At 29.6% G+C, this 20,043-nt stretch overlaps 5 protein-coding genes across 6 annotated transcripts; 2 read left to right on the forward strand and 3 right to left on the reverse strand.

Moving 5' to 3' along the window:
• Nucleotides 1-7,333: 7,333 nt before the first annotated feature.
• On the forward strand, nt 7,334-19,297 carry LOC143193694 (uncharacterized). The gene is made up of 14 exons (XM_076400009.1): nt 7,334-7,476; nt 7,545-7,653; nt 7,801-8,185; nt 8,235-8,493; nt 8,553-8,830; nt 8,896-9,100; nt 9,199-9,331; nt 16,250-16,408; nt 16,535-16,934; nt 16,984-17,242; nt 17,302-17,579; nt 17,645-17,849; nt 17,933-18,294; nt 18,829-19,297. Exons 1-14 carry the CDS (start codon nt 7,376-7,378, stop codon nt 19,179-19,181), a joined length of 3,486 nt encoding a protein of 1,161 aa, XP_076256124.1. The 5' UTR covers nt 7,334-7,375; the 3' UTR covers nt 19,182-19,297.
• LOC143192575 (Fanconi anemia complementation group D2) lies at nt 10,668-13,398 on the reverse strand. The gene has a single exon (XM_076397993.1). It carries the CDS (start codon nt 13,396-13,398, stop codon nt 10,756-10,758), a length of 2,643 nt encoding a protein of 880 aa, XP_076254108.1. The 3' UTR covers nt 10,668-10,755.
• On the reverse strand, nt 13,497-14,966 carry LOC143192576 (Fanconi anemia group D2 protein). Its single transcript, XM_076397994.1, has 2 exons — nt 14,475-14,966; nt 13,497-14,421 (listed from the first exon to the last, which is right to left on the reverse strand). Exons 1-2 carry the CDS (start codon nt 14,816-14,818, stop codon nt 13,497-13,499), a joined length of 1,269 nt encoding a protein of 422 aa, XP_076254109.1. The 5' UTR covers nt 14,819-14,966.
• LOC143192579 (succinate dehydrogenase assembly factor 4, mitochondrial) lies at nt 15,051-15,673 on the forward strand. Its single transcript, XM_076397997.1, has 2 exons — nt 15,051-15,208; nt 15,261-15,673. Exons 1-2 carry the CDS (start codon nt 15,136-15,138, stop codon nt 15,515-15,517), a joined length of 330 nt encoding a protein of 109 aa, XP_076254112.1. The 5' UTR covers nt 15,051-15,135; the 3' UTR covers nt 15,518-15,673.
• On the reverse strand, nt 19,057-19,914 carry LOC143192580 (small integral membrane protein 8). Of its 2 annotated transcripts, XM_076398000.1 has the most exons (3): nt 19,714-19,914; nt 19,499-19,655; nt 19,057-19,232 (listed from the first exon to the last, which is right to left on the reverse strand). In XM_076398000.1, exons 1-2 carry the CDS (start codon nt 19,807-19,809, stop codon nt 19,500-19,502), a joined length of 252 nt encoding a protein of 83 aa, XP_076254115.1. In that variant the 5' UTR covers nt 19,810-19,914; the 3' UTR covers nt 19,057-19,232; nt 19,499. The 2 variants fall into 2 exon arrangements, with proteins under 2 accessions (XP_076254115.1, XP_076254114.1); XM_076397999.1 differs by lacking the exon at nt 19,057-19,232 and having other exon boundaries at nt 19,234-19,655.
• Between the last annotated feature and the right edge of the window lie 129 nt (nt 19,915-20,043).

Consider the following 20,043-nt stretch of genomic DNA (forward strand, 5'->3'; position numbering starts at 1 on the left):
TTAAAAGAATAAATTTTAGGGTAAATGATATGGCTCAGTGAATGGTGGTAAAGCGAAATGAAACAGTGGTGTTTACATTATGTGACCGTTATTAATTAAAATAATTTTAAAATGTGAAAATACAAGTGGTAGAAAAAAGGCTGGCAGCTGTGTTACCTGGTGACGAGGCTTGAACAGACCAAACCGGCCGTGTTTAACATCTGGGATTATATTTCTGGGTTTTTTATACGCAGTTATTCCACGATGTAATATTCGACATGCCTCGGGATCGCTACACAATTTTTAAAATCATATAATAAAATCAAGAAAGACCTATTATTTCAATTTGTGTATTTATATGAGACGTTTAAATATTTCGGAATGGAGCATTGGGTCACTCATGGCAAGATGATAGTAAAAAGTGTTAAAGCAATAAAATTTGATGAAAAAAGATATAAATGCTGGAATAAAATTGATTTAATATTGTCTTTTTTTGTGTTAAGTTTGATAATTTTTACATATTAGTGAGTTCCTTACTTATTTTTGAAGTCGGTTCAATTTTTTTTGTAAAAATATTTTATTTTTCTCTTTTTAGTGTTAGATATTTACTCAATACATCACACAGTTATTTTATTTAATACAATTATTAAATTTATTTACAATTATATTATTATTTTATTACTACAATGGGTAGAGCAAGTAAAGGTGCAGCCTGTATGAGGGAAAACTAGAATAAAGAACCAATGATAGAAAATAAGGAGCGCTTCAAGCACTGGGGCCCACTACCTAATCTAGATGATTTGACAAATGTTACAACCAAACTGAAAAAAAAAGAAAGTTGCTGCTCTGTTGGGAGTCGTACCCGCCACCTCCTGAGTTTAACGTTCTAACTATTACACCATAGAAACAGTTGCCTGCTATGTTTCTACGATTTCTCATATGATATGGTTAGTGCTTTAAAAACAAACTGATTGACTTTTATATTGAACTACTTCCGATTTTTTGTCACATCAGTTCAGCAATACCATTATACACTAATATCTGATTATTTTAGATAAAAAATAAGGGATAACATTGTACATGCTTTTGAAATTTTAGATTTTCCCTCGATTTCCCCCTTTCCCCCATCTGATCCTAACTTGGTTCCAATGGGACCACCTGGAAAGAGCACTCTTTCGAACAAAAAAAAATTAATTTCCAACATCCATAATTGATGGAGATATAGGCGAAGATATATTTAAAAAAAACACTACCTATTTCGATTCGGACTTTCGACATAACCGAGCAGCACTTATGAAGACGCTGAGAAATAAACTGATTTGTGTAAAGACTGTAAGAAACGTATTTTAATAAGAAATTCAAAGACTAACAAAAATATGGAAAACAGTATTATTTCCCAATAATAATGTTAAGTAATCTATTAATATGTTTGAATTATAAAAGAATATATTGAAACTAAGTACATGTAAATGCTAACTAAGACCCATCAATATATTGATGGGTGCCACAGCTACAGGGTGTACGGTATCACAAGGTATCGCTGTATACGTCAAGTTGCGATTCATACTGATTTATCATTAATTAATCATCAATATATTATTACTATAATATTTTTTTATATATATTTTTAAGTCTCCTTTTACCAATTATGGGTTTATCTGGACTGGACCTACAGTTTAAAGTGGGCTCCGAACTACGGTCCTCAACATTAAAGCCTACCGACTGGCGAGTGACGAACTTTATAAATCATCCCAGAAGACATCCGGTCTTACCCAGCCTGGTTACTGGCGTGACTGGAATCATTTTCCTTGTCGGATTTTACACTCTTGCTTAGAACATTTACAAATTTTAAACAATCACAAACATAAATTTATACCCATTGCCTTTACCACTGCGCCACCAAGCCGGCAATATATTTATTTGGTAACATGCTTTGCTAAGATCAACGTATTAATAAACTATCAAATAATTGAAGACATTCCATCCAGATACGTATCTATTCAATTTTTATTTTTATGTTGCAACAATTCTATACCAAATTCATTATATTTTAGGTATACTTGACCCTGCGAAATTAAAAGTACAAATAAATATTACCCGAGGTCCTTTATGTGACTATATGTCATCAAAATCAAACCTCATTAATGATATAAAGTAATTCCACAACATTAAAATTAAACAAGAAACATAGAACTTTTGAAGATATCCAAAGAACAACTAAATTTGACTGTAATCGATCAAGAACTCATAAGAGTGTATCAAGATAGATTTATTGACTAATCAGCAAGATTATTCACCAAGCAAATTGTTCGAATCTCATGGGTACAAGGCATAAAAATGATGCTCCAAGTGCTGAAGCACGAGTAAATAATAAAGTAAGTAAGGTCAAAAGCAAAATAGAGAATCAGAATTTTGACAGGGATAGAATTTCATTTTGTTTGATGGTCAATGTAATCGAAGATTACAACAGATCGGACAATGCCTTGTGATGTAAGACGAATATGTACGAACTCTTTCCTGTATAAATTGTGAGAGAGGAAAGGACGGGGATAAATGCTTGAACCAGTTAATTTTATATGTGCTAATATTTTCCAACGTTAGTATAAGCAAGACGGTACTAACTTTAAAATAGAAAAGGAGAAAAGTAATTACTGAATACTATTAACATGCTATTAATAATTTCATTTTAAACGAAGTAGAATTACTTTTATATTTGAATATTCTGTAGACCTGTAAAAAGGAATGGAATTTTTCTATGGAATGGAATAATACCCCACAAATATTTTATCGTATTTTAATATATTAATTGCTATTTTCAAATAATATACTATAATAAATATAGACAATACAATAGAACTTAAACAAAACCTAAAAACTAAAGATGTACAATAATCATAAATACTAAATAAAAATTAAACATAAAGCTAACCATAGAAAAAAAAACTAATTCATGACATCGCACAATAAATGATCGCACAATAAATACTAGAGCTTTTTTAAATAAATGTTTTATTTATTATTAAACGGAAATATTTTTTAACAAAAATCGAGAGAGTAATCGAAATATTACCTATTATTGCCATAAAAACAGTCAAAAGTATTTTACTATTTATCATTCACAAATTTAAACTTTTTACCCTACTACATTAACAATCTTAAAAAATATCGTTCCAAAATACTGCTATATTAATATACAATATATTGTTATTTACAAGGAAACTACCAAAAAAAACATAAAACTATATATATTACATATAAATCTATGTAAGCCTAAATTGGGTACATTTTTGTCAAGGTCGCGGCTAGGGCGACAGAGCTAGAACGTTAAAAATCAGTCGAATGAAACTAGTAGAACTAAAAATAGTAACTAAAGGTTAAAAACACGACTAAAACAGTCGATAGTAAATAGTAACAAAATCAGTCGGGCCAAAAATAGCGTCTGAAAATAGTCGACTGAAACAGTCACTGGTAAAAAGTAGTAAAATCAGTCTAACCAAAAATAGCGACTGAAACAGTCGATAGTAAAAAATAGTCAATTACTAAACAGTCGACAGTCGATTTCAGTCGATGGTTCGCAACACTAATATTTATCTTATTGCTTTAACATATTGGCTTTTTCTCGTTTTTTCTTTCAGTTATACTTTAAAATTAAAAATATTGATAAAAGGTTCCTCATTATTACATTTATATAGGGGAATATTTTCATAGGGGAACATTGCACCAATAAGCTTAACTAAATTTAAAGTTGAGGTTCAAGGTAATAATTAGAAGAACTATAACTTTGGTTTGTAATTGTAATTTTTATATATTGATAAAAAACTACATTTTCTTTTTTCTTTCAAAATTATTTTAAAATTAGATATGTTTATAAAATGAAGAAAATGGATCAAAAAATGTTAATTTAAGTTTCGAAGGAAATTAAAGGTTATTTTCTATTTATATTATATTCTTCAAATAAACATATATTTTGCAAGAACACGCAACGACGTAAATTTAAATTATTGTGCCCTTGCCATGAATTTCCAAAATTAGACTCTTGTATAAAAGTATATGCATAGTAAAGGATATATTTCTTCAGATACTGATTTCACAAAAATGGGGATACTTCAAAAGCAAGATATACTCCAAAAATATGATAAAGTTGCAGCAATGGAAGCTGAACATTAAGCAGGATATGAAATCAGTGTCTTCACAGAAATGCTTATAAATGTTTTCCGAAACTCTCATAACCGATTGGAAGAGTTTCGCAACCGCCAAGGGCGTCATATTGATGATTCAATATTCACCAAATATTATGTTTAACTTTCCATTGTTAAAATATTAAAAAATATATTTTTTCTTTCAGGTCCATTTTCAATAAATTTCCTTCTAGTCCACCCCGTTTGCATTCATATGTAGTTTAAAATTTGGCTTTTGATAAGGACTGGTTCATAAAACGATTTTCTTATTTAAATCTTAGACTGTGAGGTTTCTGTACTTAGCCCATATAATTATATGCAATATGAAACAATAAGATTACCGTGTATTATAGATTTTTTCATTCAAGGGAACATTTCCAAAAAATATATATTGCATAACATGATTAAAGAAAAATCCGAAATATATATTTTTGACTGCCACATTAAAATAAAAACATCTGTTTTAATATATACCATCAACCTATTTGCATACTTAAATAAGAAAAGAAACATAAGCTAAATCGATTAATGATACTTTCTTTTTTACACGAAAATAATAATACCATATCACTGAAATAGAATTAATTAGCAAACTTTCTATAGCTTTGGTTCCAAGAGGGATAGACTTTAACTCGCCACAAATAATGACGTCTATTGTTCCATAATTTAAATATTATGTTAGATTTATTAAGAATTTATACATTACATAACATTTTATATTATTCGTTCAATGGGCCCACCCATAAATCTTATGAACTAGTTCAGTTATGACTTTCATTTAAATAACTTTCTATCAATAATGGACCATATTAACCAACTTTGGTTACACGTTAAATATAAAATACTATTTTTATTTGCCTATTAAGATCGTCAAAAGTCAAGTAAAATATTTTTAACAAAAAAGATGAACCGACTTAAAACAAAAGGAACTCAATAAAAAGTAAAAAATGCCGGCTTGGTGGCGCCGTGGTAAAGGCGATAGGACGGTCCTCCTACTGTTGCGATAGCCGCGGGGTCGAATCCTGCTGGGACATGATCGTAAATTTATGTTTGTGATTGTTTAAAATTTGTGATTGTCCTGACAAGAGTGTAAAATCCGACAAGGAAAATGATCCCAGTCGCGTCAGTAACCAGGCTGGGTAAGACCGGATGTCTTCTGGGATGATTTCTAAAGTTGGTCACTTGCCAATCGGTAGGCTTAATGCTGAGGACCGTTGTTCTGAGCCCAGGTTAAACTGTGGGTCCAGTCCAGATAAACCCCTAGATGGTAAAAGGAGACTTTAAAATATGTTTAAAAAAAGTAAAAAAATAATCAAACTTAGACATTTAACACAAAAAAAAGCATTTTAAAATAAAATATGTACATAATAATCGTAATAACTAAATAAAAATAAACAAAAACCTTATTTAACCTATCTACTACACGTATTTTATATTCTACAATATACACACAATTTATACTTACCTATAGCTATTTATCTATTTACAATATTATTTTAACCACTACCAACTGATCACTTTGAAGTCGGTGCGAGCAACAAATTAGATTGGTTTTGTTGGTAATTTAATTTTGTGTATATGACACAGTATATAATTAGATGTCTGCGCGTCCCCATAATATAAAAAAAATATATTCTAACTCTTAATCGTTGAGGAGTTGTGTCTTCAGTCACATTAGCTCAGCAATCTCGTTATACACAATTTGAGGGTTTCCCTCGATTTCCACAGACTCCACCATCAAATCCTGACTTAGTTCCAATGGGATCAACTCGGAAATGCACTATTTCGAATAAAAAAAAATTTGAAAATCGGTCCACAATAGACGGAGAAACCAGTGAACATGTATAAGCATTATTTTCTGAAATATCTATTATGGATAATGATTCATCTATCGATCAACACGTGTCTAGATCAGGATCAACGGAAGCCATGTGTTTAACCATAACCAGAGCATAGCTTTTATGTTTTACATCAATCTTCAAAAGATATTATATTCCAGACATAATAACAAGTTTACCAACATGCATATTCACTTTGTTATTAAAAAGACAACTACAGTAATATTAAAAGAAAATAAAATTTAATACAACTTACATTACCACATTACTCTAAAGTATATGTTGTTATATGTATAAATTATTAAGTTATTAAAAAGCACTAAGTTATTTAAAAAGATAATATTAATATCGATACTAAAATATATGGTGTCAATATAAACTTATAATAAAATAATCATACTATTGATATTAAAAATATTAGTTAAAAATTAAATTAAGCATATGCATTTCAGTGTTCTATTTTTGATTATCTATACAAATTTGCAATTCGATGACCTATCTGTAAAAAATATTATTCATAGACATAATAACAAGTTTATAAAATGCATATTTACTTTGTTGTTAAAAAAACTATAGTGGTATTAAAAAAAATTACTATATAATTTTTATAGAAATAATTGAGTACAGTCCTGTATAGGCTGGGGTATATCACAAGTGTTCAATAAAATATCGTTCGAAAATCAACCTTACAAATAATATACATAAGGGACAAAGGCCTGCAGCGTTATTTTGAGAAGAATTTAGTTCTGGAGTCTGCGCTATGAGTTTGCATCATTGCCAGTAGTAAAAAATTATACGTATATTTGCTGAATATAATATAAGTTAAATTATAACCTAACATTTTTTCTATGCATAGAAACTAACATTTCTGTTGAGACCCAAGTTAAATTTTTTATGTATTTTTCGTCCCCTGTAATATAAAAAATGTAATTTGAAAAACTTTTTATAAACATCTTTCATTTTAAAATAATTTTAAATAGAAAAAAGAGAAAATAAAACAATTTGCAATTATTTATCAGTACATAAACACTATAATGACAAACCAAAGTTATAGTTCTTGTAAATTATTCGTACACATTAAAGAGAATAATATAGATATAATATAGAGATTCAGGAATTAACAAATTAACCTAAAATCTCACCTAAAGCTCAACTTCAAATTTAACAAAATTTACTGCCAATTATATTAAACTTATTTACTATGACTAAGTTATTTAATATTTTATAAATGCATTTAATTTTAAAAGCAAAAATGAAAATAAATATTCAACCTCTCGGTTGTTTACAAATGGCAACGTCGAATAATCAGGCGTATACTACGGAAGATTTTCTAATACCGATAGGATTCTCCAGAATTAATCATTAAATTTGCGCGACTACATGAAACAGAATGTTCACACAACCGACCAGTGGAAGAATCTGTTTTCGCCAATTTATTTACTGTACTTGTGCATCTTTTGTTGTGTTTTTATTTTAATCAAGTAATTGTTTGAATGGAGAACATTAAGCCTGATTCAGTAATCCAAATTGACTTAAATAAACTTTGTAGAACTTGTTTGACAGAAAATGATGAAATGAAATCTGTCTTTGTACCGGACGAATCAACAGAGCAAAACATGACTATTGCTGATATGCTTATGAACTTTACTAATGTTCAGGTAGAATTTACTGATATTGTATTATACTATAAAATTTATAATTTTAAATATTTTGGATATATAGCTGAATTTAAATACATTTGTATATTTTAAATCTTTTTGTGTATACCGCTTTTATTTTAAAAATCATTAAATATATATTTTTAGATAAATAATGAAGATGGTCTTCCTTCATTAGTTTGTCTTCAATGTATTTTACAAATTAGTAAAGCATTTTCCTTTAAACAATTATGTGAACAATCAGATATAAATTTACGCCAATATTTGGAAAAACCTACAATTAAAATTGAGCCTAAAAGGGAAGATGTATCTTTCAGTGACTCATTACTTCTAGATTCACTTAATGGCAACAGTTCTTCGATTGATAGTGAACCTGATGATTTTAATGAAGAAATAAAAAAAATTTCTCAAGATGGTAATAATGAGAATAATGAGAAGTTAATAGCACAGAAACAATTATTAAAAATAGTCAAACTGCAAAATAATAAGGATAGAGAAAAAAAACTGTGTTCTAAAGAGACAGATAAAAATGGTATACTTTTCTACATAATATGTTCAGCTGCTCACTGCTTTTATTGTAGGTGTAAGTAATTGTTCAGCTCATACCTGTAATGTGTGTAAAAAACAATTTTTAAATTTCAAAGCCTTTAGCAAACATTTACACACTCATATAGAAGATTGTCCATTCAAATGTAAAGAATGCTCTAGAAGTTTTACTGAAGTAAAGTTTTTAAATAGTCATATGAAGACTCACATTCCTGAAGAAGAAAAACCCCATGAATGTGCAATTTGTAAAAAACGCTTTATACATCCTACTTTATTACAGAGACATTTAATGCGGTATTTAACTAGTTTTATCGCAGTAATATTGTTATTGTTTCAATTAAGTACATTTTTAGACACAAGGGCGAAAAGCCATTTGTATGCAAAATTTGCAACAAAGGATGTTTTGCTGAAAATAGTTTGCTAAAACATATGAAGATACATGAGAAAAAAGATGGTGATCCAGGGTTGTTAAAACATCTCTGTGATTATTGCAGAACAGAGTTTCCAAATGCTGAATCCCTTTCAATACATATTAAAGAGCACTCTGGGGATCGGCCTTTTGTTTGTAATATATGTGGGAAGTGTTTTCCACAAAGATTTAATCTTGATTTGCATTTAAGAACACATACAGGTAAACCAAATTTAATTTTATTACATTTAAAATTAGACCAAACTTTATATGTAATTTCATTTTAGGAGAAAGGCCATTTAAATGTGAGATCTGCAAAAATGGTTATGTATCTAAAGCTAGTCTTAAAACACACATGCGCACCCACACAAACGAAAGGCCATTCGCTTGTGACGTTTGCGGAAAAGCGTTTAGACAATCTGGTGATTTAACAAGTCACAAGAGATTACATGGAACTGACAAACCCATCGAATGTAATGTATGCTTAAAAAGGTAATGTCTTTTCATTCATGTATTCAATGTATTCATCATATGTATTGCATTAATATTTCAAAATATATAGCAGTAAATAAACTGAGTAACGTTTTTAGATTCACGACAGTAATGAAACTTAAATATCACATGAGAAATCATACAGGTGAAAGGCCATATGTTTGCACCATTTGTAACAGGAGCTTCACTGTCAATACTATTCTACTTCGTCATATGCGTATATATACTGGATAGAGGTCATATTTATGTGTGACCTCTGCTAAAGCATTTTTGCAATCTAGTGCATTGAATGCCCATATGAAAGTACATATAAAGGGTAATAAATATAGCCAAGAAAAAGAAATTAAGAATGTATACATTACATAGAAAAAAATTTATATTTATTCTTCAATGGACCAACCCACTAATCTAATAAACTAGTTCATTTATGACTTTCAATGAAATAAGGTTCTGTCAATAGTATAGTACCAAATCAACAAAAGACATTTCTGAGTGTAATTTTTTCATTCACCAAATCGTCACAAAAAGTAATTTGTTACAAATTTATTTTAAAAAATATTTAATAAGAATTTATACAAAATGATAGTCGAATATTCACTTTCAATTTGGATCAAAATGGGATTGAATGATAATTGAGAAATTAAATCACAATAAGTAATGGCGTTTAGGACATCCTAATTTGTATACCATCAGATCATATTTACTGAAATGCATAAAATTATATAATAAATCACGTACGTTTTATTATTGTGCCCACCCCTTAATCCTGTAAACTAGATTATTTAATTGCTTTCATTTATATAACGTTATATTAATAACAGTTGATATTAGTCGATATTTTAAAATTGATAGTTGTGTGAAGCCGTGTATATTGATTAAAATTAGACGAAGTTTTTCAATCATTACATGTGCATTTTCAGAGCGATCACTTGGTTGAATTTTCCTCCCTGAAATTTAGGCCGTATTTAATCCTATAAAGTGAACCTATTTAATCAACTGCATATCACAACCGAGTATCAAAAATTGTTAGCCAACATCTGTTACCCATTCTGAATAAGTTCTTTTTAATTTTATCTATTATTCGTCGTTAAAATTGTACTCAAAATTTGATTTTAAAAAATCTGAAAATTGAGTAACTTCGTCAAAGCGTCACTAAAACAATTGATAATTTTAAAATAAAATGAAAAATAGAACATTGATTCAATGTTTTATTATACATATCCTAAACTACTAGTTATTTTATCGTATGATTTATAATCGCAATCAACACATAATTATATTTGACATATTAACAAATATTGAGAAAGGTTGGCTGGGGAGTTTTGATGTTGTGTATGTATGACCTCCACGTACCTTTTGTTTCACTCTACAAAATTATTTTAATGATGTAAAACTGGCTTCAAAAAGGTTTACAAAAATCACTTGAATTTTCGTCCCTGAAGTTTAAGTCAGATATTATCAGAACATTGAAAAAAAGTAATGGATTAAGATGTCACATCATTTATTAGTGTTCGAAATACATATGGGTAAATTGTCCTTGACAAATATGGAAAGAAAATAAAACTACTTTTTCCTCAACCTATTATATATTTAGGTTAATAAAAATAAAATAACTCAACAAAATTAAATAAATATTAATATCGCACAATAAAATATTAATTATAAACCTCACTGTTATGGGATTCCGTATCAACAGTACTTTCGTCCACTATAATGCTAATATCTTCGTTATCACTAGGTAAATGTTCGTAAGTGTCATCAGCATCACCGGTAGACGATGACTCCGATTCTTGAGATAACTCTTTGCCATCCAAACGTTTATTTTTCAAAGATCCCAAAATGAACACCTCTGATAGGTTATTTGCCACTAATGCTGCTTTTACACGATATACCAGTGATTCTAAAATATGTCTAAAAGCTGGAATATATGTTACCACTCTAGCATCTTTATTCACTTTCGATTCACAACATAAAGAATGTAAATATCGTGTACTCTCCTGAAGCGTTCGAAATATTCCTGACACTTCTGTAGGTTTATTTTTTAGCATTATCTCAAGAATTGGTACTCCGTGACTGAGAAATACTTTTAGTATTGCCACTGATTTCTTTAAGAAACACACCAAATTAGCTCTCGTCTCTATAGATTTCGCAATTTCCTTCAGGCTTTGCATGGTGTGCGCTACATTGTTCCATAACTCTAAATGTTGCTTATTGGTTAAGTGATGTACTTCAGTTTTAACACTTTCTAATAAAACATTACATAATCCTAAGTAAAAAACATGAAAATTCTGTTTATTTATCGCCATGAGTGATGTAAGACAATCAGTATTGGAAGTAAGATCTTCAACTTGCGCTCTGATGGTTTCCACTAAGCCATAAGTCTTCTTGACATTGAAAGTGCATAAAGAAATTCTAATTAATATATTTATATTTTCATTGCATTCTTTTCCTTTATCCAAATTCCCATCATAAGAGTACCATCTTCTGTTTAATAATATTTCGGCAGTTTTGGCCATCTTCTTTTTAATTTCCTCGTTGGGCATTACAATTTGATACATCACCTCCATAGTTCTAATTAAATGTACTGCTTGGCTTAAATGTGAACATTCTTTAGTATACATTCCCAACCTCAGAACAAAATCAGTTATTAATTTACCAACAGAATATACTGCTTGGCTATTTTTTGAAGTTAAAGCCTTTAATAGTTGTTTTAGTAAATCCAAATTTGAACTCATTTGAAATCCCGGCCATTTAAAAACCAAATAGAATATATTTAACAAATATCCGAAACATAACTTCACATTTAAAGCCTCTTCTGTAAACCAACTAGGTAAATCTTGACGATCATCCATGTTTTTCATTAAATATCCAATATGTTTAACTATAACATCCAAATAATCATTGATATATGGAAATATGTGAACCGAGTCCTTAATAAAATGTTCAGGAATGACGTCATTCAAGTGCCGTAAACTAATATCTCTATTCTCAGTCAGTATTGATATTTTAGTTTTGAAATCCTCCAGCAAAAACTTCACCTCCTCAAGGTTTAAAGATATCGATTGCGATGAATTATGTCGTTCTTCATTATCTATAATTAGCGGATACTTCATTAAAATAATTACATCTGTATCAATTTCTCTGTATTGAATTTTAGAAGTAGGCACTTTAGAGGCTTTGGTGCCTTTTCTGGGCTTCGAAGCAGGCTGAGTACCAGCAGTTGTAGCTGCAGTTTCATTTATAATAGAACTCGATTTTAGCTTCTTTCGGGGATTCTTGTTACTTTGAACTTCTGCTTTAACTACTTGTTTACTTGTGTTCATTAGAGACTCAAAATAGCTAACTGGCAAATTATGGCCTGGAACATAATTTAAAAAATTGTTAATTTTTTCTTCTATATGAATTAAATCCTTCAGTCTTTGTACAACTCTGAGTTGTGTCGTTACATTCTTTTGCGTAACAAATGCACTAATTAATTCCCTAATCCAGTTGGCACTATGGAAAAGACAATCAACCACTTGTTTGGTACCTTCAAAATCCAAAGTTTCCGGATCACTCACATCAGGTAAAACTATTCCACATATTAATAAATCGTCTAGCGTCGAAAGATTTTCATTATGTTGTCTAGAGTGTAATAACCTTACAACTCGAAAAAAAGGAGCTAAGAGCAATATCGTATCACTTTTTTTCCAAATTGTATAACTGGCAATATCTACAGCTAATGGAAACATCTCTTCCGAATCGCAGCTCGCATATTGCATAGTAAAAGTGAAATCATTCTTTGAATCAGGTACAGTGTCTGTTATAAAAAGTTCTTTAAAATGACTCGTAGAGGTATCATATAACCAATACAAGAAATATTTATCGAAATAATATGGGCTCGCCAATATAGACGCTAATTGATCGTAAAACAACCCTAACAATTCAGGACAGTTTCCGGTACAAGTATTGATCAGTTCAACTAAGAAAGCTGCTTCTTTCGCATTATTTTCTGGAATATCTATTATGGATAATGATTCATCTATCGAGCAACTCGTATCTAGGTCAGGATCGACAGAAGCCATATGCTTAACCATGACCAGAGCACTTATGATGCCTCTATGTTTGACAGTTCGTTCAGAACTTGATAACAGCTTACGAATAAATATGTGAATCTCGTTTTTGAAACCTGATAAAGAATCCTGAGAATTTTCGCATGTTAAAATACACAGTATATCAAATACAATTTTCACATTCTTTAAATCCAGACAATCAAGCTTTTCCAACAATTGCATTAATAAAGCAACATGCATCTGCATTTTGTTCTTCTCCTTTGTGGCAAGCAATAATAGCAATCTCAAAGTACTGTTGATAACAAATGGATCTGCATAAGCTGTTAATGAAATCAAGGAGGAAATTATTTCTCCCCTATAGACAGTTCCAGTGTAAGGATGTTTGAAAAGAGAGGATCTTGTGATGCTTTCATAAGACAAGATCCAATTTCAATGATTGAATGTATATAGTCTTTTAGTAATTGGTGCACCAAATATTTTGTAAAAGCCTGTTCCAAAAGCTCTATTTTGAAAAGTCCCATGCTAACACGTTTCCTAAATATACCCTCAATTACTCGTTTACGAGCATCAGAAATATAATGTAACATAAACATTATTAACAAATCTATTGGCTTATGATCATTTGGCGATTTAATATTGGTTATAGTAATTAACCAACCATCATATATTGCTTTCTGAGACATAGTTAACATTTGTAAATTATTAAATATTACAATTTTCCTAGATTCTACCTGCTCATTATCCTCATTGGAATTTATTATATTATTCAAAGCATTTTTAATTTTAAACAGTAACGAAACTAAATCTGGGGATTTAGTATCATTTAACAAAAACTGCACCAGGACAGGAAATATTTTTAATGAAGCTCCAGCTAATATTACTGCTAATATTCTATCCTGAATTTGATATCGAACATCACATTCTAATTTTAGCGCATTTAAACAATCAATTATGGCTCCAGATAGTTCATCATTAGTATCCAATAATGAAATAAGTTGTTTAGCTGCAATGGCACAGTCACTATCTAGAATTATTTGTGGAAGAACATCTAAAATTTCAAGTTGACAAGTAAGTGTTGATATCTCTACGATATCTAACAGCTTCTTGGTTAACTCTTTGCTGTTTTTAATCTCTGGTAGATATCTCAGAGGTTTTAAAAGATTCCTTAACCATGATGTATCCTGAGTTTCATCCATTGCAACTAAAGTTAATGATTCCAACAAAATATTGATAATGTCATGTTGAAGACAAGGAACTTTTAAAAATATCCTTAAAAATAACAAACTGTACCATACATTAAAAAATTGCCTTTAATTACTTACCGAAATAGGCAGTCTTGAAATATGTTTAATTTTGTGTTGTTATCCTTTCTTAGTTCTGTTGGTAATAAAAACTTCTTGCAGTGTTTCTCCTTTTTACATATAATTCTCATTGTTCTTATATAACAGTTTAATTGATATATATTTTCATTATCAAAATATTTTATTAAATCTCTGACAATTAATGCCGGTTCCTGTTTTAAAGATGTACCTTTCTCAGATCTGAAATCTATGACTATTCCAACATCTTCAAACAACTTCTCTAGTTTTTTTATGTCCGCCGTTAAGTTCTGAGATGATGCAATCGAAAGAGTTTTATTCCCTTGAGAACTTATATCCATTATCATTAAAGTAATGTTTACAAATAAAATTAAATCTTATTTGACTTATACGTTTTCGCGCTATTTCTTTTCTAACTCCATATATCTAACTTCACTTGGGTAAAATGAATATTTTCAAAATTAAAATATATTTACATTTCATCAATGTTTTATATGTCTCATTTTACTATAGTTAACCTATCTTGAACTTATAGTTAGTCTTACGATCTTTTATTTATATAAAACTTTAAAAAATCCTTGAATTATAAGAAGATATTGAAAGTTAACCTGAAAAGAAGAAAAGTCGCACACACAAATAAATATTTTACAAAAACGTTTTTAAAATGAATATTATATCTTCAAATTATTATTTGAGACATTTTAAACTAATAAAAATACTAAACTATATACCTAAAAGTAAGATTTGTTTTTGGTTTATATTGAGGTTAATTTATTGAATATATTACAGATATATGTTGTGTTTATTATTCATCCAACGAAAAACTCAGTCCGCGGATGGAAGAATTTAAAAAAAAACTTCGAGAAAAAACTCCGATAGGTAAATTAGATGAACCATTAGCTAAACACCCTTATGAAGAAAAAGAACCTTTAGAACCATGGCCGAACAGTACAAATCCTCATACTGGAGAAATTGGAGGCCCTAAAGGTCCAGAACCTACTAGATATGGTGATTGGGAAAGAAAGGGAAGAGTAACTGATTTTTAAATTGCTTTCAAATGTAATGAGAAAATACTCCAGAGTCTTTGTTGTTATATGTATAAATCTTTTGTTTTCTAAGAGTATTAAATATATAAAATGTTAGAAATCCAAGAATTATAATTTCGTACATTTTTAACAAATAATTAAGGCTTTTTAAGTTAATACTTGTTTTTTTTTTAAATATGAAAATTCTTAATTGAAGTATTAAGTTATTAAAAAAGTTAATATAAATATAATGCTAAAATATATGGCATTAATTTGAACCTATAGTAAATTAATTGTCATAATCATATTAAAAATTAAATTAAGCATATACACTTCAGTGTCCTATTTTTGATTACCTATACAATTTTCCATTTGATGGCCTATCTTTGAAAAATATTATATTCAAGACATAATAACAAGTTTACAAAATGAATATTTGCTTTGTTATTGAGAAAAACAATTTCAATGGTATTAAATGAAAACAATATTAAAATAAGAAATAATCGAGTACTGTCCTGTCTAGGCTGTGGTACATCACAAGCGGTCAATAAAATATTGTTCAAAATTCAACCTTAAAAGCAATATACATAAGGGACATATACCTGCAACATTTAGTTTGAGTGACTACACGAAACAGAATTCCCACACAATCGACCAGTGGAAGAATCTGTTTTCGCCATTTTATTTACTGTAATTGTGCATCTTTTGTTGTGTTTATGTTTTGATTGTTTTCAAATAAGTGTTTGAATGGAGGACATTAAGCCTGATGCAGTAATCCAAATTGACTTAAATAAACTTTGTAGAACTTGTTTGACAGAAAATGATGAAATGAGATCTGTCTTTGTACCGGACGAATCAACAGGGCAAAATATGACTATTGCTGATATGCTCATGAACTTTACTAATGTTCAGGTAGAATTTACTGATATTTTACTATATTATAAAATTTTTAATTTTTAATAATTTGGATATGTATGTATTTTAAATATTTTTGTATATGCCACTTTTATTTTGAAAATCATCAAATATATTTTTTAGGTAATTAATGAAGATGGTCTACCTCCATTAGTTTGTCTTCAATGTATTTTACAAATTAGCAGAGCATTTTCCTTTAAACAACTATGTGAACAATCAGATACAAATTTACGCCAATATTTGGGAAAACCTACAATTAAATTAGCGCCTAAAAGGGAAGATTCTATTCAAAGTACTGTGTCTTTCAGTGACTCATTACTTCTAGATTCACTTAACGGCAATAGTTCTTCTAGTGATAGTGAACCTGATGATTTCAATGAAGAGATAACAATTTTTTCTCAAAATGGCAATACTGAGAATAATGAAAAGTTAGTAGCACAGAAACAATTATTAAAAATAGTCAAACTCCAAAAAAATAAGGATAGAAAAAGAAAACTATGTTCTAAAGAGACAGATAAAAATGGTACCCATTCCTACATAATATGTTTAGCTGCTCACTAATTCTATTGTAGGTGTAAGGAAACGTCCAGCTCATACCTGTAATGTGTGTAAAAAACAATTTTTAAACTTCAAAGCCTTTCGCAAACATTTACGCACTCATATAGAAGATCGTCCATTCAAATGTAAACAATGCCCTAGAAGTTTTACTGAAGAGAATTTTTTAAATAATCATATGAGGACGCACATTCCTGAAGAAGAAAAACCCCATGAATGTGCAATTTGTAAAAAACGATTTATACATCCTACATTATTACAGAGACATTTAATGCGGTATTTAGCAAGTTTTATCATAGTAATATTGTTATTATTACAAATAAGTATATTTTTAGACACACAGGTGAAAAGCCATTTGTATGTAAAATTTGTAACAAAGGGTGTTTTGCTGAAAATAGTTTGCTAAAACATATGAAGATACATGAGAAAAAAGAGGGCGATCCAGGGTTGTTAAAACACATTTGTGATTATTGCAGAACAGAATTTCCAAATGCTGAATCTCTTTCAATCCATATTAAACAGCATTCAGGGGATCGACCTTTTGTTTGTAATATATGTGGAAAATGTTTTCCACAAAGATTTAATCTTGATTTGCATTTAAGAACACATACAGGTAAAGTAAAATTAACTTTATTATGCTTAAAATTAGACCAAATTGTATATGTCCTTTAATTTTAGGAGAAAGGCCATTTAAATGTGAGATCTGCAAAAATGGTTATGTATCTAAAGCTAGTCTTAAAATACACATGCGTACCCACACAAATGAAAGGCCATTTGTATGTGACTTTTGTGGAAAAGCTTTTAGACAGTCTGGTGATTTAACAAGTCATAAAAGGTTACATGGAACTGACAAACCTATTGAATGTAATGTATGCTTAAAAAGGTAATTTCTTTTTATTTTGGACATATGTATTGCATTAATATATCAATATTTATAGGGCTAAATAAACTGAATAACATTTTTAGGTTCACGACAGTAATGAAACTTAAGTATCATATGAGAAATCATACAGGTGAAAGGCCATATGTTTGCACCATTTGTAACAGAGGCTTCACTGTCAATACTATTTTACTTCGACATATGCGTGTACATTCTGGGGAGAGGCCATATGTATGTGTGACCTGTGGCAAAGCATTTTCACAATCTAGTACATTGAATACCCATATGAAAGTACATACAAATGCTAATAAATATAGTCAAGAAAAAGAAACTAAATACATAGATATTAAATATAATTCACAACCAGTGTTAATGCAACATCCGCAACAGCAAACTCAGCCTCCGCAACAAATTGTTATCGATCATAATAACAGGCTTACCCAATCTGGTAATTGAAAAGTTAACACATTATTTTGTAGTCCTAGACCTTCAAACTAATGTTATTTTATAAAAACTGATTTTTTTCTACAAAGGTACACTACTATAGGTAATAAAACTGGCCTAAACTGTATAAAACTGTAATAAAATGAAATCGATCGTGGTTGGTTTGACAGATAAGAGATGTAACAGTTGGGTGTTATTATTTTTAAGGTAGTATGATAAATTGTACGCCTATAAAACTATACCAAACTGCTATAGTTTTGTATATGGGTTTGCCACCTACCATGTGTTTGGCAATTGAAGATGTTAATTATCAGACTACCTTATAAAAAGTATTGAAAAAATGAGACTTTATAGTATGATGATTGTTACTTTGACATCTTATCTTTCAGAGGCATTAGACATACTTTTACTTTTCATAACAGTAATTGTTCCACTAGTGTACTTTCATAGGGAGATTTTAAGTTTTTATAAAACTATGTTAGTTTAGTTTTCACAGGATGTTGGACTATTTTTGTAAATAATATTGTCGCCATTTTAGATACACGTCTTTTGCAACCTGATTCAATGAGAATGCTACAGCCGGACAACACACATGATGCCTCAAGATTATTGACAGAAGCAACTCACATGATACCAGATAATAGAGCACTATTACCAGATGGAACCAGAGTAGTAATAAACGATCCAAGGCTAGTTGTAAATGTGGTAGAACCTAATAGAATATTAGTCCAGGACAGTAGTAGGACTCTTATAAATGATAACAGACTTGTTGCGATTGATAATCGTTTAATTAATGGTGTGAATGATAATCGGCAAGTAACTGTTACTGAAGGAACTAGAATCTTGACTGATAAATATATATATGATCCTTATCATCGTGGACACCTTTAGTATGATTACAGCTTTTGTTTGGGTTAAGCTGAAGCAATTACTACACTAAAACTATAAGTTACATATTTTATTAATGTTATGTTATATTGAAATTAAACACAAAAATTCTAAAGGAATATATTTTACTTTGAATTTATACCTTTACCTGTTTTTTTTTAAGTTAATGTCTATGGTACTATTACTTTGTTTTGTATCAAAATTTTTTAGTGTAACTGGCCAATAATGAGAATCGTAAAAGCTATTTATTTCCTTTGTATTGGCCTTTTACAACATTCCTAACAATTATAGTTTTCAATAATCTAAAACAATATACTAACATTAATCCCACTTGGATTTCTTTTTTAGAAACTCTTCGCTGCCGTCTTCTTTTAGTGCTCCATAATACCCTAAGCTTTCATATTTATGTCTCATGTATGCAATATATCCTAAACAACCTGCTAGAGCAGTTAACCCCAACCCCATAATTACCATATTCTAAAAATCACGTGTAAAATGTATGTTTTAAAATACTGTTATATCAATCAGGTTTTACGGGCTTAGCATAGAGTTCAAAATTAACTGCACGAAATAAGTTACTAGTTCGTAATGACCGAATTCCATCACCAGGTTTAACTTCTTTATTTGTCATTATGATTAGTATATTTATATTTTTATATCAGTTAAAAATACTTTGTGGTTAAAACATGGAAAAAAAATTGAAGGTACACTCCATATCTACACTGTCTATGGTTGGCGTTGTGAACTATCGACTATTTATTAATCGATAGTAAAAAAATATAATAGTATCTACTATTTCAGTCAATGCAGGGTTCATCTGTTTTTCTATTCGTGATAACAGATGAAGATGTACTACTCTATGAAT

The sequence above is a fragment of the Rhynchophorus ferrugineus genome, unplaced genomic scaffold, assembly GCF_030347505.1.
Source record: "Rhynchophorus ferrugineus isolate W39M unplaced genomic scaffold, kcgeb_rfMv2 rfM3, whole genome shotgun sequence".
NCBI classification, from domain to species: Eukaryota; Metazoa; Arthropoda; class Insecta; order Coleoptera; family Curculionidae; genus Rhynchophorus; species Rhynchophorus ferrugineus.